This window comes from Pelobates fuscus, chromosome 5 (genome assembly GCF_036172605.1).
Source record: "Pelobates fuscus isolate aPelFus1 chromosome 5, aPelFus1.pri, whole genome shotgun sequence".
NCBI classification, from domain to species: domain Eukaryota; kingdom Metazoa; phylum Chordata; class Amphibia; order Anura; family Pelobatidae; genus Pelobates; species Pelobates fuscus.
Genome location: NC_086321.1, coordinates 332,819,004 through 332,846,286, shown reverse-complemented (window position 1 = coordinate 332,846,286; position 27,283 = coordinate 332,819,004). Strand labels below are relative to the sequence as shown.

At 40.2% G+C, this 27,283-nt stretch overlaps 1 protein-coding gene across 2 annotated transcripts in view; it reads left to right on the top strand.

Moving 5' to 3' along the window:
* The window catches only part of ITCH (itchy E3 ubiquitin protein ligase), an 88,262-nt gene that overhangs the window by 35,399 nt on the left and 25,580 nt on the right, over positions 1-27,283 (top strand). For both annotated transcript variants that reach the window (XM_063455720.1, XM_063455721.1), the window contains exons 2-9: positions 1,940-2,031; positions 3,470-3,611; positions 6,907-7,031; positions 17,073-17,201; positions 20,564-20,600; positions 23,125-23,276; positions 24,455-24,644; positions 26,425-26,520. In XM_063455720.1, the coding sequence (XP_063311790.1) occupies positions 1,962-2,031; positions 3,470-3,611; positions 6,907-7,031; positions 17,073-17,201; positions 20,564-20,600; positions 23,125-23,276; positions 24,455-24,644; positions 26,425-26,520 (941 nt within the window). In that variant the 5' untranslated portion in view covers positions 1,940-1,961. The remainder of the gene's footprint in view (positions 1-1,939; positions 2,032-3,469; positions 3,612-6,906; positions 7,032-17,072; positions 17,202-20,563; positions 20,601-23,124; positions 23,277-24,454; positions 24,645-26,424; positions 26,521-27,283) is intronic.

The window sequence follows — 27,283 nt, the reverse complement described above, 5'->3', positions numbered from 1 at the left end:
AAAACATTAAAACAAATCTGACTGGCATGTATATTTTGTGCAATTACCACTTAATAAAAAAAATTGCCCAAAAAAATAAAATACGGTAAATGTACAGAATATTGGTAAACTATCCGCCTTGAAAGTTCACAGATTATCTGTATAAGCTAAAAAAAAAAAAATCAATATTGGTCGATCTCCAGTATGTATACAGTCTGCTGAGGTGCACAGGGAAGAGTCCTACAGAAACAATTAAAATTAGCCAAATAATTAAAATGCTTAAAGGGATCCTATAGTACCAGGAGAACACAGCATCCAGACCACTTCAATTAGCTGAAGTGGTCTGGGTGCCTTCAAGTAACCCTTTAAGGTTTGTCTCACTTATAACACCAGTTCGTGAGACAAACTACTGTGTATTTATAATAATCCAAGAGTATAAGGTTAGATTAGACTAATAGGCTCTCCCATATTCCCCTTGCAAACTCAATATATGCATATCTGAACAAAAAGTAAATATGTTTAGAGTGCTGTACGTGCAATACTGTTTATTGGGGTGAAAGATTGAGGAACTGTCACTTGTCTGGAATTGGTAGTTATTCTTTAAAAGCCACAGAGTGCAACATATAGAGCTGATGTACAGTTCTTGAATATGTGATTGATAAGTGGTTTCCCGTATTGCCAAACGCATGTCATCAGTTTTATTATTTTTCTAAAGAATCAACAGTGCAGGGGTTCCCAATTAATTTTTCCAGTGGAACCCTTTGACACAATATACCAACATCGTGCAACCCCCCAAAAATGTTGCACCCTAGCACAAACCTTGGAAAAGTTTGCCTTTTCATTAATTTTTAAATAGTTTGCTCATAAACTGTTTAGTCTTATGATACTCCTGAAGCTTTTGCTTAAGGGCAATGTCTTTATCTTTGACCTCTGCGTGGTTTTGCTCGAAATGACGATGTAATTTAGCAGGTGCTAACAAACTGTTTGACAATGTTTTCTTTTCTTGCAAAGTAATCATTGTGCTTGAACAAAATGTTTATTTCTGGCACTTGTGAATCCAAATGATAAGTAGATGTCATATTTTCTTGGTTTGAGAAGAAGATTGGGTAGCATTGTATGCTTTTGTTTTTTAACTTTGACTTGTCACTTGTCTCTGCTATTTGAGGAACAGTAGATTCAACTATTTCAGACCTGTTTTCTTGATTTCTTGTTGTTTCGTCTTTCTCAGTTTCTAGAAGTGTCGAACGGTTAGAAGTAGTAATCATTTTTCTCTTGATCGTTCCTTGTTTTAACCAGACGTCCAAATTCATGGTTGTTGGTTGGTAAAATAAACAAAACACTTCTCTTACCTGAAAAAAATACAGATCTCACTCCCTGACTGCAATAGATGTTGTTTCTTATGAAGCTCTTATGAAAGAACTTAAAGGGACACTGTAGGCACCCAGACCACTTCAGCCCATTGAAGTGGTCTGGGTGCCAACTCCCTTAACCCTGAGCATGTTCACGAAATCCTGATTCATGGCGAAAACCCAGTTTTTTTCTTTCTTGCGGAACCCCAATTTGAAAACGCTGCAACTGTGCATTTGTCAGTTATAAGGATATATAGAGCTCCCCTTTTTTCTGTCATTATTTCCATGAAGTGCAAAACACAGGAGAAAATGTAGAAAGCCACATTGTCACCAGCAAAGCAACCCCAAACAATGAACTCCTCAAGCATCTGTACTCGTGTGTGTGTGTGTGTGTGTGTGTGTGTGTGTGTGTGTGTGTACACACACCACTCTGGTTTACTCCACTCTGTCTGGAGTGGAGTAAACCATTGCGGCTAGACTAAATGTTGGTCTTTGTGGAGTAGAATGTATCCAAAGGTTGCTTCACAATTGCAAAATGGCTGTATCTTTTATAGTTATGGAACAATCCACAATGCTTAACAATCATTGTCATTGTTTATTTTTTTTTATAGGCACTAGTTTGGACAGGAGATAATGGATGGCGGCGCCTTAAAACCAGGAGCAGTAAATGGCTTCAACATGAAATCTCAGCTTCAGGTTACAGGTAAGATGAGTAGATCCTCAGAGTATTTGTGAATGAAATGGAAGAGTCCCTAATTATAATATATTATATATATATATATATATATATATATATATATATATATATATATATATATATATATATATATATATATATATTCCATCTAGTTACAGGTGATACTAGAACCACAATGACCGCTATTGGTGTTAGAAGTAGTCATGGTGGGGATTTAGAAACACTGCACAGACTGAAATATTTGCACTTGTGTACCGGGGCTAGTTTCATCCCTGGCACACGTGATTTGGGTGTCCTGACAAATGGGAGACCCAGGTATAGATAGATACCTACATCTTGGGATTTGATTTGTTCTGATTGACTGAATACTTTAACACGTACTTGGCCTCCCTTGAGGTATTCTGTGGGTAGCAGTTGATCCTGGTTTGTATCATGATATTGAGGGCATTGAGGACAGAATTTGTTTCCTTTCCACTTTCTTCTTTCCTTCATGCTGGATTATCGCCAGCAACTTCACAACTTTGTTTATACTAAGCCATGTGGACCATCTCATTAAATCTTTTACACTGAAGTGTTGTGCACTGCATGTGGTGGTTATGCAAGATCATGATCTGCCTGCTTACAACATAATAGAAAAAGTTTTTTTTGTAAATAAGTGCCAGACCATGTGCAGAGGGACCTGGCACCAACAGCAACCCCACCTTTTGTGTTAACGTATTCCTTTTAGGCTAAGCCTGCAAGCTAAACTTTACCCTATGTAGAATCATGCATGAGCAAACTCCTTGTTATTACAACTCTGTTTTGTCACTTGTCCTGAATGGCTTAAAGAAGACTGGTCACACAAGGGCTAAGGATATTTAAATAGCTATTAAAAAATGTATGCTGTGATTCTTATTTTTTTTTTTTTCCCTTTTAAGGATCCTTCATTGTAAAGGTAATGAATGATGCAGGGTCTTCCCTGTCCCAACACTCAGGTCTGAGTGTAGTTTTTGATTGCAGTGATTTGTAAAAATTCTAGTTACCCCCTCAGCTGTCCAACTCACAGTCAGAATTCTCAGCTGTGGAAGCCTGATATCCGTTTTGTCAATATACAACTAAGTCTGCATTATCTCTTCCTCCCCGGGGAGAGAGCCAGGCCATACTCTATGCTTGCATTGACTGTGACACTACCAATCATTGCTAACAGCCCAGTTCACTAAACTGATTGTTGTGTAAACCAAGAGCGAGCCTGCACATTGTGGCAGATCATACATTGTTGTACTCTGCACCTCTTGTTTAAATTGACTTTGAAGTGCCGGCTCATCAGTGCACTCACGGGAATGTAAATCCATGGTGGCAGTACCATATGCTCAGCTTGTGTACTAGAAATGTTTTTGTTATGTTCTGTGTAAATACTCCCTTTAATGTGACTATATGTTCTAACTTTCTTTTTTTTTTTTTTCAGTTTTATCTGCTAAGTTGAAAGACAATCGTAAAAACTGGTTTGGTCCCAGCCCATATGTGGAAGTGTCTGTAGATGGACAATCTAAGAAAACCGACACAAGGAACAAGACCCACAGCCCAAAATGGAAACAGAACCTTACAGTGTAGGTGTTTGGCTGGTTACAGAAGTCAGGGTTGGATTTAGCTCCCTTTCCCAGTTACTGGCTAAATAAAGGGACAGACAAAATATTTGTCAAATCGCAACCAAGTGGTTTGACATGGAACCAGAAAATGCACTGAGCTGCAGTGGTTATATTGCTAAGTGTCCATTTAAATTGTAGATAACAACATATAACTTAAAGGAACACTATAGAGTCAGGAACACAAACATGTATTCCTTACCATATAGTGTTGAAACCACCATTTGCGCCCCCTTTTGCCTCCCTAAATATAGTAAAATCATGCTTTGTATTCAAGTCTGAAGCTTCTGCCTCTGAACTGCCTCTGTCTGGTGACATCATCAGAAGTGGTGGTCTGAGCCAATCACAATGCTTCCCAATAGGATTGGCTGAGACTGTCAAGGAGGCAGATCAGGGGCAGAGCCAGCACAAACCAAACACAGCCCTGGTCAATCAGCATCTCGTCATAGAGATGAATTGAATCAATGCATCTCTATGAGGAAAGTTCAGTGTCTGCATGCAGAGGGTGGAGGCACTGAATGGTAGTACTGCTCACTGTGCAGCACTGCCCCAGGAAGCACCTCTAGCAGCCATCTGAGTAGTGGCCATTGGAGTTATCCCTAGGCTGTAATGTAAACACTGCATTTTCTCTAAAAAGACCGTGTTTACAACAAAAAACCTGAAGGGCTTAGGGTACACCAATTTAGGGCGCACCAATTTGTACGTTTATACCCACTTCCACTTAATGTACCTCATGCCATTGCGTACTATCACTGGGATTCTTTTCAGGGAATCCCCCATAACAGCAATCAATCCGGTGCTGCAAGATGAATGATTTTTTTATATCCATGTATAAAAAGACTCCTTTATTTTACCTCTTTTGACAATACAAAATAGAGCAAAACATAGCAGCTTGCATATATACAGTGATAGCAGCAATGGAGACATCTACCTGTTTTGTACAACTTTCTAAGCCTTTCATTTGGAAAATATATATATACAGTATATATATATATATATATATATATATATATATATATATAATTTTTTTTTTTTCCTCTTACTCTGTCAACTGCATTAAAACTCATTTACAGCGAAAACGTTTCATTTGTGCATTTACTAGCAGTTGGCGTAGTATAATGTATTGATAAGTTCTCTATAAAGTAGTAATTTACCAATATATATATATATATATATATATATATATATATATATATATAAAAACTAAATTCAGGATTTGGCTAGCACAGTCTATTGTTTTTATTACTTGCAGCTAGCAACCTTGACCTAACTTACCTTCTGTTCCTCGGCGCTGGCTCAGCTCTGCCCACGCTCCGCCGCTGACTGCTGGCGTGGGAGACCTAATGCGCATGTGCGGCAATGGCCACACGCGCGTATTAGACCTCCCCATAGGAAAGCATTATTCAGTGCTTTCCTATGGGGATTACATCAAACATCATTTAAAGCTCTTTTGGTGCTCTAAGAACATGCAAGCACCATCTAGCAGCTGTCTGAGAGACAGCAACTAGAGGTGGGATTATCCCTGTAATCAAAACACTGCGTTTTTTCTTTTGGTTTTTTTTTTTCAAACCAACTATACACAAATAAAATTCTAAAACTGTCCCAGAATGCATTTTTGAGATGCCCTGTGCTTGCTCATAATTCAAGAATTCATGAACCCACATCCCACAGTTCTTGATTAATTACATGTTTTTTGATAAGCTGTTCTTCTTCTAAAGAAGTTTTACATTAGCTGTACCTATAGAGCAGTGATGGCAAACCTATGGCACGCATGCCACAGGTGGCACGCCGACCCCTCTCTGTGCGCACGCGGCAGGCACCTACTCTGCTTTCGTATTGGGAGGTATCTGGGAAGCAGCTCTCCTGTCCTCCCGCGAGCAATCTGTGTGGAGCGTTGCAGAGCGTTCCCAACGCTCCACCCAGAATTGCGTGGGAGGACAGGAGAGCTGCAGCCAGGCACATACACCACCAGTGCTGGCTGAGTGTCTCCCGGCTTTCCCTCCCCCCCCCCCCCCACCCTTTCCTTCACCAAAGGTAAGCAGAAGGGAGGCGGGGGATAAAGATTATATGTATCTTTTTTACATTTATTTTTTAATGCATCTTTACCACCCTTACCCCCCACGCACACAGCACCCCTGTATGTGAGTTCAGCTGTCTGTGTGTGTGTATTCCTCAGTCTGTGTGTATGTTGGTGTGTGTATGTATTCATCAGTCTGTATGTGTTGTATGTATGTACTGCATTTGTTGGAGATACTAATATATATATAAGCTAAATTTTATCTATTATTTATCTCATTACTTAAAATTTTTATCATTGAACTCTGTTGTTGTGTTCTTTTAAAACAAAAGATGTTAATTAGTTCGAACAACTGTACGAGTTGTTTTTTCTAATTTGAAACCTCAGTATTCAGGTTTAATTGCTGTGTTGGCACTTTGAGAAAAAAAAAGTTTGGCATTTATTGCGGTTTGGGCACTCTGGCTCTAAAAAGTTTGTCATCACTGCTACAGAGCATGTAGAGGCCGGAGATGCACTAATAAAGAGGTAATTTAATGTCTGCCTCCATGGATACCGACCAACAGTTAGCGATGACCATTTTACAAATTAGACAGTATGGTACATTTTCTAATAAATTGCCATATCAACTCCACTAGGGTGCTATAAACTGTTCGCTCAGCACATGCGCACTTTACATGTGCTTGTCTCAGCAAGTTGCTTTTAAGGGTTTTGTACTGTAGACAACAAAATTGGAAAATTTAGGCAAGATACAGCTTGACTATTTTAACCTGAATTTTCAATTCATTAAAATTCAGTGTATGTTGACAACTACACACACCTTGCCTATAGATGGGATATAGTTCTTGCTTGTTCTTACGGATAATTGTCTGTTTTGTTACTGGGAGGTTGCGGTTAACTTTTCAAAATGTCACCAAGTTCAAGCAGGTGCAAGTTTGAGTGAGTTTGCAACTGCATCTAACCTGATGGTTGTTTAACCTTGCAGTGTAAGTTATTGATGTATACTCTTAGATAAGAAGAGATTTGTTACGAAATGCTGCTGAGGCCTCCGCAGTGTCAAGGCTAGCAGTCATTGTTCTAAATCTATATTAGCTGGACCTTGTAAATAGCAATACATAATACACTTTCTTATCACAGAGATTGAATGAATATGAGTCATTGTGTTCAGTGCCCATCCTACTATTTGAATGTCTGTCTCCCTGAACTCATGCCTAATCTAACTCACATTTATCTTGTTTTCTCTAGAATTGTTACCCCATTTAGTGTATTAAATTTCCGAGTATGGAGCCACCAGACGTTGAAATCGGATGCATTGCTTGGCAGCGCTATTCTTAACATGCAGGAAACTCTACGAAGCAACAGCATGAAGCGTGAGTTCAATAGAAATTGGCACTTTTATAAAATAACTTTGTTACACCCCCTTGGTTGTCAGTCAGACAACCAGCCCTGTCAATTCCTGTTTTTTTTTTCTATCTCAGTGCAGCCAAACTCAAGTAATTGCTCAGAGCACATGACTTGCAAAGACTTCTCATTGAGCTGCATTGGGAAGTCTGTGATTGGACAGCTACAGAAAGTCTGGGTGGGATTTGAAGGGGAGGGCTTGCAAAGGCAGCAGACAAGAAATCTGCAGCTTTTGTAAGATATGGTTAGATATATCCCAAATTTAAAAAATGTATAAATGCATGCATGTTTTCACTGAGGTCATATCTACTAAACAGTGATTTTTTTATTTGTTTATATTCGGGTAGTAGAGTGTCCCTTTAATAGTGACAGTATGTGAACTGCATTTTGCATGAGATTCCAACTCCGTGCAGGGGAGTATACTAAATCCCTCCTATATCAAATTCCATTTTAAATTTATGGAATGCTTATGGCAGCCATCTTACTTCAACTCCAGTCCATGGCAGCTCAGTGCATGAGTTAAAATGACACGCATTTTAAAACATATAAACCATTTATTGTCAGTATACAAAGCATATTCCCCCCCCCCCTCCCTAATTGTTTGCTTTTAGAAGAAAATAATACATAGTAAGGTGTCTGAATTGACAAATGAACAAACTAAACCTAGTTTGATCACCTTGCAGTCAACATATTAAAGGGATACTATAGTGCCAGTAATACAAATCTGTATTCCTGGCACCATCGCTTCCCCTGACTATACCCTTTTCCCCCCTTCCCCGGTGAATAAAGGATTAAAAACCCTTTATTTATTTACCTTATCCCAGCGCTGATGTCCCTGGTTGCTGGATCGGCACACCGGCGTCTCGTGACGAGCAAGTGCTAGGGCGCATTAGACCTCCCCACGTGAAAGCAATACTTTCCTATTGGGAAGAATCTGATGCTGGATGTCAAACGGCAGATACCGGACCAAAGGTCTGTTTCGATCCAGGAAGCCCTATGGTAGCTGTCTGATAGCCACTGGAGGCAGACTTAGTGATGCAATGTAAACATTGCAGTTTCTCTGGAACTGCAATGTTTTACATTGCAGCACAAGCTGCAAAATGGACACTGCACCCAGACAACTTTAATGAGCTGAAGTGGTCTGGGTGCTTATAGCGTCCCTTTAAGCACTGCAGGATTAGAGCTGTTTTTAAGTATGCAAAACTTGTAAGTGCATCTGTCATGCAATTAGTGTGACACTTTGCGAGTAATACCATTTTATTTCATACTATTTTAACAAACATTCACAAGTGTTCCATCTAAAAGGTTTAAAGAGAATTGTTAAATATTTTTCAGCTGAACAAGACACTGCAAATAAAATGTTCTGTTCATAACATGAAAAGCAAAAGTTGTCCTTGGATTTTTTTATTCTTTTTGTTTGTTTCATTTGGTTTTTAAAATTGGCGTCTGTCTATCAAATGGGCGGCTTATGAACATTCCTGAAATCTACATATAGATAGCCATTGTGATATTCTAACATCACAGCACAGTGTTTATCTATGATACTCCAGTTAGCAAATATGCAGAATGAAGGATGTGCAAAGGTCCACACTGAAAAGACTGAACTCTTTAACTACTTCTGTTTTTCTTCCACACACATACTATACTTTCTGTAATCACCTCAATCACTCAGCCTTGCTTGAAGAAATGTCAGTTTGAACCTAAAGTTAAGTAGTATTTTATGTAGATCACGTTCAATAGCACAATGTGTTATTTTGGCAAATGAAAATACAGTAATCTTGGTGTCGAATGCTAGAACATGTCAAGCATCCATTGGCCAGATACTATTGGATGGTTGCATGGCCCTCGCTTTGATTACACCAGGTTTATTTGCTGTCAGAGGGCATTGAACATGTGTTCTTAACCCCTAGGTTGGGGCACAAAATTGGGATTCATATTAAGATTAAGCTTTCCCATTAAATTCATCAGACCAAATAAAATGCCTCAAATAAGTTTTTTTTATTTTTTCAAATACACAAAAAAAAGTCCTGCGCTCAAACTCCCAGTATTATGACAGCAATGACCATAGTACACATCAGCCTCAATACATACAATAAAAAACAAAGAAAAGAAAGTTACTTGTGCACTATCCTAAATCCCTATGCATATTTAAACAAATGGAGGTTATTTAGTTACTCCAATGGCCATTAGATGCAAGTCAACCTGCCTCATCAAGGCAAACCTCTTAGTCTGGTCCTACACTAACCATTCACTTTGCTTGCTTCAGCTTAAGGCAAAAGAAAATCTCTGAGACATAGAGGGGTATTTTTTTTAAACCCCTACATACTTATTAACCCTTAATTACCAAGAGGGATGGACGGCAGCACTGTGTGATACAAAAAGTGAATACAAATACACAAAAATAAGTCCTGCGCTTAAACTCCCACTACTCCTGGGCAGCAACAATGACCATAGTACACTTCAATAAACCCCCCCCCCCCCCCCCCCCCTCAAAAAAAATATATAAACACAAACACACGTACGTACGTACGTATATATATATATATATATATATATATATATATGTGTGTGTGTGTTTTTTTTATTTATTTTTTTTAGGTGCACTCCAATGACCATTAGATGTAAGCCCGCCTGCCACGTCAAGGCAAACCTCTTAGGTGACTCTTTTATTTTTAGTTTTTTTTGACTGAGTGGGATGGATGCACACCATCCAACATTTTGAAACTCAAACCTGTTTCACCAGCTTTGAGACTGCAGCGTGATAGGTGACTGGTGTGTTCCTGAACCCAGTCTCAGAGAAAATACTAAGAGCTTACACCGGAGGTGCTGTCCGTGTCTGCCCACATCATTTAGTGAACCAGTCAGGAGAGGGTGAGGCCAGGAGTTATTTACCATAATAATGCTTCTCTTTGAAACTCTTAATAGAATGTAGAATTAATAGAAAGCAGCAAATCATCATTTTACAGTGTTGAATATATTTATTGGCCTTGCTTTGTTTCTGTCAAATTTTTGCTCAGCAGTCACTGCATTGAGTGGTGGTCACATGCACATTGTATCTCAATAGCAAACTAGTTTTAGTCCAGCCCCACTAGCCTTGTGCACCAATATACCAGAATATGCCATAATTGTGGTGTTTCATTTACCCCCTTTACTGTACAGCAGACTATATTTGAACTTTATTGAGAATTGTAACAATGCTGATTACACCTAGGCTTTACAACAGGCTAAGCAAGCAAGTTTCGTTACTTTCTGTTTTCAGGAAGGGGGTGTGGGGGTGGACTCGGGGGCTAAAGGGGCTCAGAGCTTCTTTTATATTATTTTGCTTTGCACCAGGGAACACCTGTGCACAAATGGGTATTTAATGGCTCTATCAGAGATCTAAAGAAACCTTCCTGCTATGTTACTAATCATAGTTACAGGGCTATTAAACAGTGGGGGCGCAATCACTTTCCTTCAAGCTACAGAATCATGATTGTCTTTAATTGTTCTTGAGATCTCAATTAGTTCATTTATATACTGCTCAAAGTCCTAATGGCCTCACACTATATCGTTATGATATTTACAGCTTTGGCTGTATTCAATAGTGTCTCAATATTTAGTAATTTTTTACAGGTGCATTTATACTGCTGTTATATTATTGTTGAGTGACAGTTTTTCTTTCTTTCAGTTTTCTATTATGGTTTTGTTTTTGTTTTTCTCTTTATTCAAGATGAGCACAAAACCCTAGTGCAGGCTCTCCCAAACTCCAGCCCTTCAGATGTTGAACAACAACTCCCATGATTCTCAGCCTATCTATTTCATTCATAGAATCGGGGAGTTGTAGTTCAGCAACATCTGGAGGGCCAGAGTTTGGGGAAGCCTGCCCTAGTGCTTAAAAAAAGCTGTCACATAACTGAAAAGAGAGTTGCGTCCATCAAGTTCAGCCTTCCTCATATATGTTTTTGCTTTTGACCCAAAAGAAGGCAAGAGACTCTAAAGCGCGTCACAATCCGATGGCTAAATAAAAGCTAGTTTTATGTTTTTATTTTAAAGGAACAGTACAAGCACCATAACAACTACAGCACTCTGACATCCTTCCATTGTAAGCAAACTGTTTGCGAACAGTTTGACAGCTTACCTGGGGTCCTCAAAGCCACTGCTGAGAGCTTCCATTAGCTCTGAGTTAAACCTACCAGACAGGGCCAGCTCATTGGCTGAGTATGTCAAGGAGCTAAGCCTGGCACGGCTAGAAAACTATTTTTATAATTCTTTATTTTTGTCGTGCACATATGACCGTACAAGCATGCCTTGCCACCGCAGCAATAAAACACATAAGAATGACATATAACTGAGAACAGTGTGGCTGTGGGACTGCACAATTTTTATATTTTGTAGGACAATATATATTTTATAGGAACATATGTAGTATATAACAGAAAAGTAAAATACTACATTGAATACCCTCCGGAGATAAGAAAAATGTTAGTGGAGGGGGTACTGAAGGGCATGGTGCAGCCTGTGTCTCGAGTGTATTATATGCTAACCAAGAGGAGTTGGACCTCTATGTTTTTCGAGGGGGCTAATGATCCCACTTAAGAAGTGGTGGTATATGTAGCATAACTTAGTTAAGTAGCAGGGGGAGGAGTTAGAATTAGTAGGGTCAGGGCCGATGCAAGGATTTTTGCCGCCCTAGGCAACAATCCATTTTGCCGCCCCCCCATGAATGCAACTACATTCCCTTTAGATGTTTATTCACTAAACTCTGAATTACAGTGAAGAGACATTTAGGGAAAGAGACGCACTGAGTATGCATTAAAGGGAAACTATAGTGCCAGGAAAAAAACTTGTTATCCTGGCACTATAGCTTCAAACGCACTCCCCTTGTCACTTACCTGGGTCCAGCACCAATGTATTTCGTGCTGGCTTGGGTCCGCCTTTGCTCCTTAATGGCCGCGCTCGCAGTGGTATTTCCAAGACACTAGGTTTTGCGTGACGCTGGACGTCTCAATGCATAGCCACTAGAGGAGTTAACGTTAACCCAGGACAGTAATTATTTAAGTTTCTTAAAAATTGCAATAATTACCTTTGCAGTGTCACACAATCTCACTAATACACACTCTCTCTCACTGGCATACACACTTACACATTCTAACTAACTTACACACTCTAACACATACACATTCTCACTGACCTACACATTGTCACTTGCACACTCTCACTGACATACAGTGTCACTTACACACTCTCACTAACAGACACACACTCTCTCACTGACATACACAATGTCACTTACACACGCTCACTGACATACGCTCACTGACATACACAGTGTCACTTACACACTCTCACTAACACACACACACACTCTCTCACTGACATACAGTGTCACCTACACACTCTCTCACCAACACACATTGCCAGTTACACACTCTCACTAACACAACACAGTGTCACTTGCACACTCTCACACACACAGTGTCACTTGCACACTCTCCCTAACAGTCTCTTGCACACTCACACACACACACACACACACACACAGTCTCTTGCACACTCTCCCTAGCACACAGTCTCTTGCACACTCACACACACACACACACACACACAGTGTCACTTGCACACTCTCATTAACACACACACACACTGTCAGTCAAACACAAAATCACACCACTCTACATATAGTCACACTTTAATTACATACACAAACACAGTAATGTAACACACACATCAATTTACAAACATTCATACTATAAACAATCCCCCATGCCATACCTGGGTGCTGTGAAGAGGTCCAGGCAGCAGGATCCAGGATGTTGTTTTTATTTCTGCTGGGGGAGCAGGAGAGCCGTGCACTGTGAGCACAGGCTGCTTCCTGTTCCCCTCTGGCTGCTTCCTGTTCCCCTCTGGCTGCTTCCTGTTCCCCTCTGAGTGCTTCCTGTGTTCACAGACAGGGGGCAGCCGGGATACCAGTTCACATCCCGGCTTCCCCCAGCCTGCAGGAAGCACAGTGCTCTGCTCGGGGGATGGGGTTACAGTAAACCCCGCTCCCTGAGCAGGTAATCCGCTGCAGAGGGAGCCCAGCAGCTGAATGGCTGCGCTGGTGGGTGGCTAAGGAGCTGCTCGCCCAGCACAGCATCCCCAGACAGCAGCAGGGCAGCCCACCGGGAAACCTCCCAGTGGGTGCCCCCCAGAGGCCGGCGCCCCAGGCGAATGCCTTATTCGCCTTAATGGTAGCGCCGGCCCTGAGTAGGGTCCTTATGACTGTTAGGGGTTCCTGATAGTCAGTGTTAAGGCACTTTGAAGTGTGAATCAGAGCCAATTACTTGCTCATAACCAAAACTGTAACATTAATAAACAGAAAATGTTAAGGTAAGAGAACAGTCCTGGAGGATTGTGCGTTTTAGGCACAGTAGTGAGGTCTTCGGCGCTATCAGCGCACCGGCACTGTTGACGTGCTTCCCCTGTGGGCTGCTGGTAAACAGCATGGCCCACTCCAGGTCTCAGTTTGCCGATGTCGGCTGGGGTGTAGTCTCAGAGGCCGTTGTGAATACTCCCAGTTGGAGCGGGATACCAGGCATTTCAGAAGCCTCCAGGACTTTCAAAGTTCCTGTGTCCCGGGGAATTAGTAGGCAGCTAGACGTTACCCCATTTGTATGGCATTTTGTTGGTGGCTAGTGCCTGTGTGAGAGGTCACTGGGATCCATGGTGGCCTTGGATAAGTCCGGATAAAAGGTGAGGTTGTGCTTCTCGAACTTGAGTGGTGTCTTGTGGCTGAGTGCGGCCTTCAAAGTAAATCGCCTATATCGGTCGTGGATGGAGATCGATCAGGCTTGCTCTTCTTGCTCCTGCCCCCCATGACAGTTGGTGAGCATCAGGCGCTGGTATTGCCAGTGATCTTTCGTTTTTTTTTTTTTCCGGTATATAGGCTCGTTTTGGTGCCAGTGTGCTCGGAGCTGCAGTGATGTGCGACTTCCCAATGTGGCTGCTGGCTCCGCCCCCTCCTCCACCAGCAAACTGTTTTGAATACTTACATTGGAGAAGTTTAGGACAGTCCAGCACCATAACTACTACAGTGCTCTGTAGTGTTCAATAGTATACCTTTAATTATTTACTGTTTCAATTTATTGTGCAGGCCTATGCTTATTGGACCACTTTAGGCACCCAGACCACTTCAGCTCAATGAAGTGGTCTGGGTGCCAGGTCCCTTTAGTTTTAACCCTGCAGCTGAAAACCTAGCAGTTTCAGAGAAACTATGTTTTACTGAGGATTAATCCAGCCTCTAGTGGCTGTCTCACTGACAGCCTCTAGAGGCGCTACCGTGATTCTCACTGTGAAAATCACAGTGAGCAGATGCTTGACGTCCTTAGGAAAGCATTGAGTAATGCTTTCCTATGGGCGGTTTGAATGCGCGCGCGGCTGTTGCAGCGTATGCGCATTCAAAGCTGACGTTGGCAGAAGGAGGACAGTTCCCCAGCGCCGAGGGAGCCTGGCGCTGGAAAAAGGTAAGTGACTGAAGGAGGGCCACGAGGGTGGGGGGAATCTAATGACCCTATAGTGCCAGGAAGACAAGTTTGTTTTCATGGCACTATAGTGGTCCTTTAAAGTTGAAGTTAGTTACAGAAAAAGAATTCATTTAGAAAATTTTTGCTTTAGTCCCTAGGAAGTACCCATTTTGTGAGAGACAGTGGGTAACCATTAACTTATTCTTATCTGTGAAATTTCTGGTCACTGGCCATGAATTCAACAACATTTTCTGATTGGTGTTTTAAGTCAATCAACCAATCCCACTAAATGATCAGCAATGGGTCAGTGAGTTTGTGGTTACCCTTTCCCCCGCCCCACCCCCCCACCTTTCCCTTTCCCCAAGCTCACATATCCTGCTTTCTCTGAAATACAGGATTTTCAGGCAGGCCTTGTAACCTTTACAGACACGAGAATTTCTTTTGTTTTGCTGCTACATGCAAAAGCAGTTTCATATTCAGGGATTACTAAAATTTTATTCAGATTTTGTGAATATGAGCTTTGTCTTAAAGGGACACTATAGTCACCAGAACAACCTAAATGGTGGGTTTAGCACTATAGGGTCAGGAATACTATTTGTGTTCCTGACCCTATAGTGTTCCTTTAAAACTCTGCAGTTATTTTGAATAAATAGTTTTGCTCATTTAAATCTGTCTTTTTAATTAAGTATCAAAAAATATATAATTTTGCCTTGTGTGATTCTGTATACACAACTATCTTGACACACCACCACACACTTCTTCCCCTCTCTCCCTCCCTCCCTTTCTCATCCACCTTTTCATACCTGACCCTCCAACCAGGGCCCGGCCCACTACCCTGACACAGAACCAGACCAATAACAGACGATCCCTGACAGGAGCTCTCAGACATACTCCACGGAAGTGGACCCACCCCTTGCATCCTAAAGAATCCCTGGAAGCTAAACTTTCACTGCTACATATACCGTTTATTGCATGTTTACTGCATCCCATGCGTGGGAAAACGCTTTCCTGAACTGTTATCAATAAAAATGGATTTAACACAAAATCAGGAATTTACCATACAGTTTGACGACAATGTTCAGTTATTTTGGCTCAAATTAGAAATTTCCTTAAATTTGAAATTCCTGACTATTCACAGTTTAGTGAATGACTGATGGTAGAGGTAAGCGGAGGAGAATTCTAGACAGACAGTAGAAAATGGAAATTTGGGCAGAGTAGGGGGGAAGAGGGTGGGGCGGCAAGATAAAGACTAAGGAAGAGGGCAAAGCAAGACTTACTGAGGCAGGGATTAGGGACTAAAATGTGACTTAAAAATAAATACATGTGTTGGAGACAGGGGAATGGAGGCAATTGCAGCCCAAGACTGGAGTAGAAAGACACAGAGAAAGCACGATACTGACAAAAATAGAAACTAGAGAAACAAAGTGAAAACAACGTTCTGAAAGAATCCTGGGCAAATAAGACTTTTTCCTTAGGGTGATAAAACTCCTTGCCATCAGCCCTGTATACATATATCCTAGCAGCGCAGCTGAAGACAACAGAAGAAGGCCCATGTTGTTTCCTGGGTTACAGGCCTAGAGCGGTGGGCTATAAAATCAGGGAATGAGCAGAGACCCATAAGAACGATGTAATCTACAAATTAGAAAGCAGCGGATACTTACATGGTAGCCCCACCTTTGATTTCAATTATCTCTACTTTCCCGATACGTTCTTTTGTTTTCAAGTGTGCTAATGTACAGGTTGAGAGATTACTGCCATCACTTCATACTGTCTGATCTCAGCAATTGTCAATCACTGTTGTTTTATTACCCTGACAAGTTAACACAGGTCTGCTTGCACACCGTCATTTATACAGGAAATAAGGGCACAATATATCTTGTCAAAGTATCTATAGTATTTTGTAATGTCTTGTGTCATACTCGGACGTGCACATTTATCTGTAAATTACCTGTGGGATTAAAAAAATAAATAAATTATAATCGTAATTTTCATTAGCACTTACCCATGTGATATGTAATGAGAGGTTTATTTCTAACATGATGCAAATACTGGCTACAGAGCTAACTCTTCAAAATATTAAAGAAATGTTTAGTTTGTAAGGGCATGCACATATCCATATAAAGGCAGTCTGCTGATAAAATACAGGCACCTTACCCCCTTTTTAAGTAATACTGAAGTATTGTACAATTCAGTACAACTCCCCTGGGTCCCTCCAAAAATTTAACTCACTGCATCTTTACATAAAGAAAGTCAAGGTGCAAAATAAAGATCTAATCCTTGGTCGTCTGGTATGGAACATTTGTGATTTGTGCCTGAACATAATGAATGTAGATTTGTTATGTTATGGGTAGAATGAAGGGCAAAAACTACATTTCAGTGCATACATTATCACTTTTATATGATCTGAAAATGTATAAATCAAGTGCACTGAGTGATTCAGACTTCCTGCTAAATCCTTGCACAGGCTACATATGAATCGATGTGTAAATGTGTACTGCATATTCATTGCCTGTTCTTTTTCTCCTGCAGTGGAGCAAGTGGTTGTGCACTTGGAGTTGTTAAGTGATGGTGACACCGTAGGTGAATTGTCCGTGTGCTTGGATGGGATGCAGGTAGATCCAGACATCTTAACAAATGGCGATTTATCTTTAAAAACAGGTATGGTACCTACGTTCTTTAGAATTTTTACTCCCACACATCCTTTATATTTTCAGTTTCTTGACATGCATCATATATATTTATTGATTAAACTCATGATGCTACTTGTCTCCAATAATAATCAAGCTGCTTTGGTCTTGTTTGCTCAAATGTAACAAAAGATAAATTAGGCTCTGTTCTGCAAAATCGTCCCCAAGAATGCCTCTGACAAAAATATAAAATATATATATATATATATGTTTGTATATATATGTAAAAAACAGATAAAATTCGTATCTTGTAATACCTTTTTTTTATTGGACTAACATAATTTTTTAATGAACTAACAGAATTTTTTAATGACAAGCTTTCGGGATAACCTCCCTTTCTCAAGTCTGAAGCATTTCTGAGCAAGACGACACATAGAATTCAAAGTTGAGTTGTGATACAGGGGTTAAAGCGACATGAGTGTGGATAAGACACAGGTTTGGTAGAAAAATGTTTCCTTCTGGGGCTGGTCCTGCTGGCTGGTGTGTGTATTCAGTTCCTTTAATCCTGATCACCAGGTCACGTGACGCGTTTCGCCCCGCCTCTTGGGGCTTTCTCAAACGAGCAAAAGCGTCACGTGACTTGGTGATCAGGATACAAGGAAGTGAACTGAATACACACACCAGCCAGCAGGACCGGCCCCAGGAGAGAGATTACACTGAACTGTTCTCAAACTCCCCATGGTGTGCACAATGATATTGAAACATTTAAGAGCAAATGCACAAATCCATGCTTTGGAGCAAGGTTTATCTTTAATCCTGGTTGAACCTTTGAAACAATCAAATGTTGAACTTGGAGAAGTTCTTAATGCCATTAATGGTGTTTTGGAAAAAAACAATCCAGGAAATCTTTTAACTCCAAAAGACACATTCTCCACCTTGTATTGTATGTATATTTCTGTTTGCTGTGGGGTTAAAAGGGAAAACCCACTAAGGTGTTAGAGTATCTACCACTATTGGCATTACTCACTGGGATATTGTAATACATACATTAAGAGCACAGTTTGCTTAGGATTCCCATCAAATACGTTTTGAATCCCCTATAAATCTTGTAAAAGTTTGTAAGTTGCCGCTTTCATGTCATTTTCATCTGTTTATTGAAGCTCTGTTGACCAGATGATGAAAGAATAACTGGAGGTTATCTAAAATCAGGACAATATTAAAGGTTGAGCAGTCTCCGACTTCATCACCCAGACACCTATCATATACAAGCACTGTTAAACCACTTCTTTTTAAAGAAGTTAAAGAGTTTCAACTCGCTCTTACAGTACTCTTCACAAGCAGCTCCATTTTTTTTAAACAGCTTATCTTCTCCCTTCAGACTGTCCCATAATCTTCTATATTTTAAAAGTCCCTTAAAATCCATCTCTTCAGAATAGCTTATAGTTTCCCAGAGTAGCTGTCATTCCCCATACCTGTTTCTTACTCTCTCAACTTAAAGGGAAACTATTGTGCCAGCCAACCCCCTCCAGTGCAGAAGGGGTTATAAAACCCTTCTGTCACACACCTGGTTCCAGCACAGATATCCCTTGGCACTAGTTCATGTGTCTCCCTGCCGACGCAAGCCACGCTCGCACTAGGACTTCCCCATTGGAAAACGTTGTATAATACTTTCCTATGGGGTTTTGGGTGATGCTGGATGTCCTAATTCAAATCGTGAGTACATCCACTGTCAGGCTACCAAAGGTTTCCTAATCACTCGGAAGTCCCTCTAGTGGCTGTCTGTTAGACAGCCACTAGAAGTGGAGTTAACCGTGGCAGGTAATTATTGTACTTTCTCAAAAACTGCAATAATTACCACTGTGTGGTTAAGGGACTTGGGACACTGCACCTAGACCACTTCAATGAGCTGAAGTGGTCTGAGTGCCTATTGTGTTCGTTTAATGAGTGGCAAAGAAATGAATAAGGACCAGCGCTTATTCACTAAATGTCTAATATAGCACCATATGCGGAAAACTATTGCAATATTAGCTGCTGTACATTCATGTGATATCTTCTAATGTCACAAACACAATATACAAAAATAAAAAGAGAATGTAGCGCTTATTTATAAATAAATAATATATCACCTTTGGGAAATTGAGGAGTGTATCTTTTGGATGTCAAATTATGCTGATATCTACAAAGAGACAATCTCACATAGTATAGACCATATATGGTTAAATAAAAACGAAAATTTTAATATGTATTATGAACTCACATAATACCTTGTAAAAGATGAATCCGGGAACCAGGATAAGATGAGAAAATAAAAACTGAATTTATTACAATAATATAGAACAAATTAAAAAAGGTAGCAATGTCCTTAATCACCGGTAATTAAGGACATTGCTACCTTTTTTAATTTGTTATATATTATTGTAATAAATTCAGTTTTTATTTTCTCATCTTATCCTGGTTCCCGGATTCATCTTTTACAAGGAGGGAGTGCAGTGCTAAATCTGCACAATACTCTGGAATGGAGTCATTTATATTGACTCCAGTTTTGTAAGTACCCACTTGGGAATTTTCTTTATACATCAAGAATTATACAAACAATACTTCGCAATTGTTTGTGCTTCTATTCTCCCCGTAGGATAAAGAAAAATCTTTTTTTCCGGGAATAGGGGTGGGTCGCCTAAACGGACCCAGAAGTGATTCATACCAGAGCTGGATCCACAGCTCTCTGTTTGTGAGTTCATAATACATATTACAATTTTAGTTTTTATTTAACCATATATGGTCTATACTATGTGAGATTGTCTCTTTGTAGATATCAGCATAATTTGACATCCAAAAGATACACTCCTCAATTTCCCAAAGGTGATATATTATTTATTTATTTATAAATAAGCGCTACATTCTCTTTTTATTTTCGTTTAATGAGTGGGACCACTTTCCACTTCACCCTCACGTTCCAACTCTGCCACTGTCTCACCCTCTCTGTTGGTTTGTATCCCCCCACACTGCCCTTTCTATTGTATTTTTAAACTCAGTCTCCCCTAAACTATAAGCACATTTGAGCAGGGACGTCATCAACCAGTTCTTGTCAAAATATGTAATAGTTTCTCTTTTTTTTTCTCATCTGTTTTAATTTATACAAAATGTGGCAGAATAAGTTGGTGCTATGTAAATACCAATAATAACAATTACTACTAGTGAGTAGCTTAGAGCTCAGTTGTAAGCCTTGCTGATGAGTTTCTTATTAACTTCATATTTATGTCATAGCCATGATTCTATTTGACTTCATTAGGTGGATGTACAACATTTTTCTTTAGTTTTATTTACTCTACATACGCCACAATATAATTGTATAGTTTTAGAAGGATCTCACTGTTGTCTTTATTTGTATTTCAGATAATTCCGTGTCACCAGGTGAATCACGTTCAGAAAGGTAGGTCAGAAACATACCGGAGAAGATAAATATACTATTCCTTTAACTTTGTTAGAGAGAAAGAGACATGGGTAGAAGTGGTGGAGTGAACCAAAATAAGAAGGCGGTCAGGTTGTTAAAATCTAAGGACTGGGGCGGGGCCTAACCGTCGATCAGGCTGGTCGCACATGGAGAGAACTCTGAGCAGAAACCCACTAAAAAGCGACATATTGCAGACAAAATACACCAGAACCAACATCTGGGAACAATAGAGCTACGGTGATACCCCGAGACTCATTAGGGTGAAGTTCCATGCTCGGAAAAACATTATAAAAACCGTTCACGAATTGCGGCCTACCAGCAGCTGCAAACGGGGGAGAGGTGGCAGATCTCCCTGGGAGCAGCACTGCAGGACAGCATTGACACACCTGGGACCCTCGTTCCCCCCCCAGCCGGTGAGGGTCATCCCGGCATAAGCACAAAGGCTTTCCCTTCAAGCCAACTGAGGTACACGGTAACCCATCCATTCTGGGGCCTGTGTTCAGCTTACCGCTGACACCAAGATGGCGGCGGAGGACCCTGAAAATGCAGCACGAAGCCCACAAGCGACACTTGAAGAGCGGCTAGATGAGTTATTTAACAAATTCTGGCAGAAGCTGAGAGACAGAGAGGAGCAGAAGAGAGAGAGCAAGCACCTTAACAAGCCTCAGGACCCTCCTTGCCTCCCGACAGACAAGCGTTGGACGGTGCACGCGGCTCCCAGCTCAGCGCGGCAGGAGAAACAGACGACCCGCTTATGCCTTAAGAGATCCGGTGCCCGCTACCTCCTACCAGGACAGAAGGCCTGCAAGGGAAAGATCCTAGTGCGGACCAAGCCTTCATCACGAGCGGAGCACACTAAACCTCAAGTTCCTGCTCCCAGCTGCAAGACGGACCAGAGCAGAGGGACTCGCACATGGGCTCCTGACAGGGCCTGGGGCCAGCGAGACGAGCAGCCTCGGGATCATGAGACTCTATGTACCTATTTGTTGCCAAAGACTAGCACAGGTGTTGGGTGACCAGTACTAGTCAGTGGGGAGAAAGGGGTGGGTGGCGGCAGAAGCTACCGAGAGCGGTGCTGTTCCACGCATCTCTTTCTGCCTAAGAATGACCAAGGTGCCTCCCTTTACTCATAAAATACCAACCTGGTGGAGCATGTTATCATTAGTTTTGTTTTCTGTTAATTTAGTTAACATTCCAGATTTAAACATCTCTACTTAGGATGTTGTACCACTTTTATTTGTCAGTTTGGTTTAAGCTTGCGTAACACTTACACACTCAACCACAGTGCACTTGGACAGCATAACGTAGGACCTGCAGTCTAACTTGATGAGCACTGTATATGTTTAATCTTAAAAGCCTAGGATGCAACTCACTTAATCACGATCATCCACTTGTCTGGATAACCCATTAAGACAACTCGCTACAAGTGACTCAGACAAGTTGGATAGCCTGTAACTCAGCTACTTAGCTTACTAAATGTAAAAAGGTCCTCATGTTTTTTGCTCTTTTTAGTCACACGTTTTTTTTTTTGTTTTTTTTTCTTATTTTTGGCTGCCTTCACATTACTCGTGACCCAGTAGCATCAATCTCAGGCACACTGACATAGCCTGTACATTTGGAATGTGTGCAGGTTACAGCATATAGAGCCTGAACACCTATCTAATATAGGACCATACTCCATGACTAAATCCTGTTTGATTAAGACACTTCCCAAGCTACACTAGACATGGATAAGTTGGAGCTAGACACTATGTCGGTGCCTTAAAAAATTGATCAAGCTTGTTTAATATCTACTAGTACTTCTATCATTTCTCCTGTATTCTCTGGTCTTAAGCGCAGACCTATGATTCAGCCTGTTTATTGAAAACATAAAAAATGTGCAGTTCTTAATTTGCCATGACACTGTATCAACCTGTGATCTTGCAATATGCTTGTCAATGCCGTTGTGGCATCACAAGCATGTATGTTATTTCGTGCACTAAGAAAATAAAGAATTTAAAAAAAAAAAAAAAAAAAATCTAAGGACTGATGAGGGAAGTGGAATAGTTGAGATTGGGACTGAAAATTCTTTTGTGGTAGGAGAAGAATCTGTAACAATTAGAGGAGTGCATTAAGAAGACAATAGGTGGCAGAAGACGGTGTGGATAACAAGAGGCATCAAGTGGAATCTGCGAAAGACCTAAAAAAGAAAAAGGGAGGTCAGAGTGTAGGAACTGAAAGTGCAAGGGGTAAAAGAAACATTAAGAGTGTTCAAAAATAGGAATCGGGAAAGGGGAAACTAAAGAAATTGGGGAATATAAATGAAATCTAAAATGAAATACGAGCTGAGTGGAAAAGATTGAGAAGAATTAGATCTGACATGGAAAGGAAGAAGGGGTATATAGACAGCAGGAAGAGCTCAAGATCATAAGCTAGTGATCTCATTCCACCATTTTGCGGCAGGAGGCAAGGTTAATCAAGTACTGTAAAAGATGTAATATATGTATCCTCATTGTCTTCATAGTGGTGGTATCAGCGATGGGACAGGATCCATTGACAGCAGGACATCTAATGGCACAAGTTCACCTTCTCTGACCAATGGAGGCTTCAAACCAAGCAGGCCTCCCAGACCATCAAGACCACCTCCACCCACCCCACACAGGACTTCTATCTCAGGTGAGTCCGGCTTTGCAATGAACATAGGTCTGAGTGCTTTATGAGGTGACCTCTTCATCCTGTAAATGTCCTGTCCTTACTGAGACTGATCTGAATGCAGGAGGGTTCATTATTTAATTGTAAAGTTATTCATAAAGGTTTGTATATTGAATTTAAAAGCCATCAACTGTTCCAGGCACCGATTGTCAAGCTATATTTGGCCCTTTGGTGATCTGTGTGTTTTAATTATAACTTTAATGTTTAAAGATATAGAAGTCCAGAGATGTGCTTTCATTGTTTGTTTTTTCATTCCTGGTTTTTTTATTGTGCCATTGTATTGCATAAAAGTGCAATGGGTCAGCTGTATATTAAATTTTAGACAATGTTCAATGTCTTTTTAGAAAAACATGTTTGATCATAATTATTCAAACCTTTTAAACAAGTCTGCATTTTAGCTTGTTGAAGTGCTTAATTGCTGTTTCCTATATATTTTGCAAAAAGTGCTGATTTCAATCGAAATTGACACTTTTGTGAATTGACCTCATTACATCCTTCTGGCTTTCAAACAGACAACCTATACTGTTACTTCCACTTATGTTCAGCTCAGTGGAGATAAACCCAAGAGACAGACATTGCCTAGAGCACCTGCCTTGCAAAGACATCTCAATGAGCTGCATTGGGAAGTCTGTGATTGGACAGCCACCAATAGTTTGGGTAGGGTTTAAAGGGGAGGGCTGGCAAAGGCTATTAAACCGTGATTTTTATTTATTTTGTATTTGGGTAGTAGTGTCCCTTTAAGTACCAACAATAAGAAGAATCAATATTTATCACAGTCAGGTGATACATTAGGTAGAGGCTTAGCAGGTGACAGGTTAGATGAGTGGCAAAGAGCAGTGACACTGAATGTATTATTTAAAAAAAATAATAATAATAATAATAAGTTGTAAGATTGTCTGTTGATGTCGGTGTGTCTTTTTTGGTTCTGTTGTCTGCTTTTTCTCTAGCATGTAATTAGACCAAGAAGAATCTATTCTGATTCTAAAAAGGTAAACAGGTTCTAAATATAGAATTATAGGTGCTTTTAGAAAGATGTATACCCTTTTTGATGCTTTAGGTATTGCACAGAATACATCTGAGAGCATATTTCTAACTCACGTGATCTAAATGTAAAATTAATGCTTTTTTTTTTTTCTTCATAGTTCCTGCCAACGTTTCTCTTTCTCCAAATCCAGAATCGGGCGAGATGAGCACTGTAAACATGCCTGCCATCCCAATGCCAGATGCAAATATGCCAGCCTGCACCCCTCCAGTTTCCAGACAAATTGCTCCCATCAATGTCGATGGCCAACGAATGGGACCAGTCGTCAACCAAGGAGCTCTCCCTCCTGGGTATGAAGAGTTTAGGAAAATGCTTGAGTCAGAATAGATTCACATTCGCATTATGTGGATTTACAGGAAATATTTAACAGGTTTATAAATGATCTTGAAATAAGCATTAAAAGTCATGTTTCAGTGACAAAAGCTCTGTAAAGTATTAAAATGCGAGCAGGATATTACTTTGCTGCAGAGGGATTTAGATAAATTTGGGGTACTGGGCACTCAAATGGCAGATTACATTTAATGTAGATATATGCAGTTTTACAATTTGCAGTAAAGAATGCACACGCACTAAACGCTAGTGAATTAGGAATAACAAAACACGAGCATGATTTGGGAATTGTTGTAGACGACAAACTAGACAACAATGTGCAATGTCAATCAGCAGTTGCTAAGGCCAGTAAGGTTTTGTCATGTGAAAAAATGGGGGATTATATTTTCAATGGGGGATGAAAATATAATTTTGCCTCTTTATAAGTCAATGGTGGGACCACACATTGAATATGCTGTGCAATTTTAGGCACCTGTTCTAAAGAAGGATATTATGGCACTAGTAAAAGTACAGAGGTGGGCTGCAACATTAATAAAAGGAATGGAGCATTTTAGTTATGAAGAAAGGTTAACACATTTGAATCTGTTTAGTTCAGAAAAATATTGCCTTAGAGGTAGCATTATACAAATAATTTTTGGGACCAACACAAACCGTTGTCTGGAAATCTATTCATAAACTGGACTACACATAGGACACAAGGGCACATTCATTTAGACTGGAATAAAGGTGATTTAGTCTAAGACAAAGGAAAAGTTTATTATTATTTTTTTAATTTATTTTTTAAACGAAGAATAAAAAGGATGAGACTCTCTCCCTGAAGAGGTGGTTTTATCAGAGTCTGCACAGATATTTAAACAGCAACTGGATGGATTCTTGCAAAGACGTAATATTTATGGGTATATCATAGTGGTAATGATAATAGCCTATTGATCCACGGAGAGATCTTACTGCCGTTCTGGGCTCAAGAAGGAATTTTTCCTTGTTTGTTGCAAAATTGGAAAGCTCTTCAAACTGGAATTTTTGCCTTCTTTTGGATCAACAGCAACACCATATGTGACAATTGTTGAACTTGATAGATCATGTCTATGTTTCAGCCTATGTAACTATTGCACAGAACAGCAGGACATGTTTGTGATGAATGTTATAATTCAATAGTGGTAATGAAATAAGTAGGAATTGCAATCAATAGGAGTGACACCTCCCAAGTGAATTAAAAATGGAAAAACAACCTTGACAAGGGGGTAGTATCTATCGAATGCACAGACTGAACATAGTGTAATTAAATCAAAGGATAAATGATATCTGGCACATCATCTTTATATGGAATATATGGGATGAGATGGCTGCAAGAGGTGACGGTATTCTTACACTTAAGCAATGCAAAAAAAGCCAAATAGTGCAGATGGAAATGATGGAAAATAGTTATTTCATTTGTTCACTATTTTTGGCGGTTTTTGGAGGGCACACTATTTAGTATGTTTTTCTACATCTGAATTTAGTGGCTATACTTTGTATGTTTTGTTTTCGTATTTTGGGATATGTTTGTTTCATAAAATTATAGGTGTTCTGCAGAACAAAACATCATGGCAAGGAAGTCCGTTGAGATTTTTTCCACCAAAAGTTATTTAATTAGTATTAGATGTTATCTGGACAGTGCTTTCAGGAGCACGTTGAAAGCATATGTTATAGGGTGTAATAGAGGTGATATTTTCATGCTAATAATGAATGTATTTTTTTTAGATGGGAGCAGAGAGTGGATCAACAAGGACGTGTCTACTTTGTGGATCACGTGGCAAAAAGAACAACCTGGGACCGGCCTGAACCTCTTCCTCCAGGGTAAGTGGCTGACACAACATATCACAGAATTGTGTGTAGGGTCAGTCAGAAGTCCTTATTATACAAAATGGAAGTCAATTAAGGGGACACTATAGTCACCAGAACAACTGCAGCTTAATGTAGTTGTTCTGGTGTCTACTATGTGTCCCTGCAGGCCTTTTAATGTAAACACTGCCTTTTCAGAGAAGAACTGCTTCCTGCGTGCGCAGCACTGACGTTCAGCGTCTTCATGCTCTGCATTGAGTCAATGCATCTCTATAAGGAGATGGTGATAGGCGCAGCGCATGTTTTGCTGCGCATGAGTAATAGCCTCCCAATGCTTTCCTATGGGGGCAGAGCCAGATGAGATACGCCCTGCACTGGAAAAAGGGTGAATAAAACGCCTTAACAGAATTAAAGTGGGACCGGGGACTTAAACAGCGCTGTTAGAACTATTTTTTTTAATGTTTGTGAGACTTATGTAATTTAGTTAGTGTATTTTATTTATTTTTTTGTTACATGAATATAATTTTTCTTTTCAATCACATTCTCATATCTGGGGTGCAGGATCCCATGTTTCGGTTAACTGGAACATGGAATCTGAATTTCTCCAGGTGAATATCACGCCATTTTTTATTAAGAGTGAACATTACCTGCAGGAATCACTCCTACAGTTGGAAAACAATATTGTGAATAAACTGACATTTTTAAACTTGAGTGTCCAGCTTTGGGTCTTCAGTTGTTTTTGTCTCAGTATCCCCCCATCTGGCATGGAATTATGGGA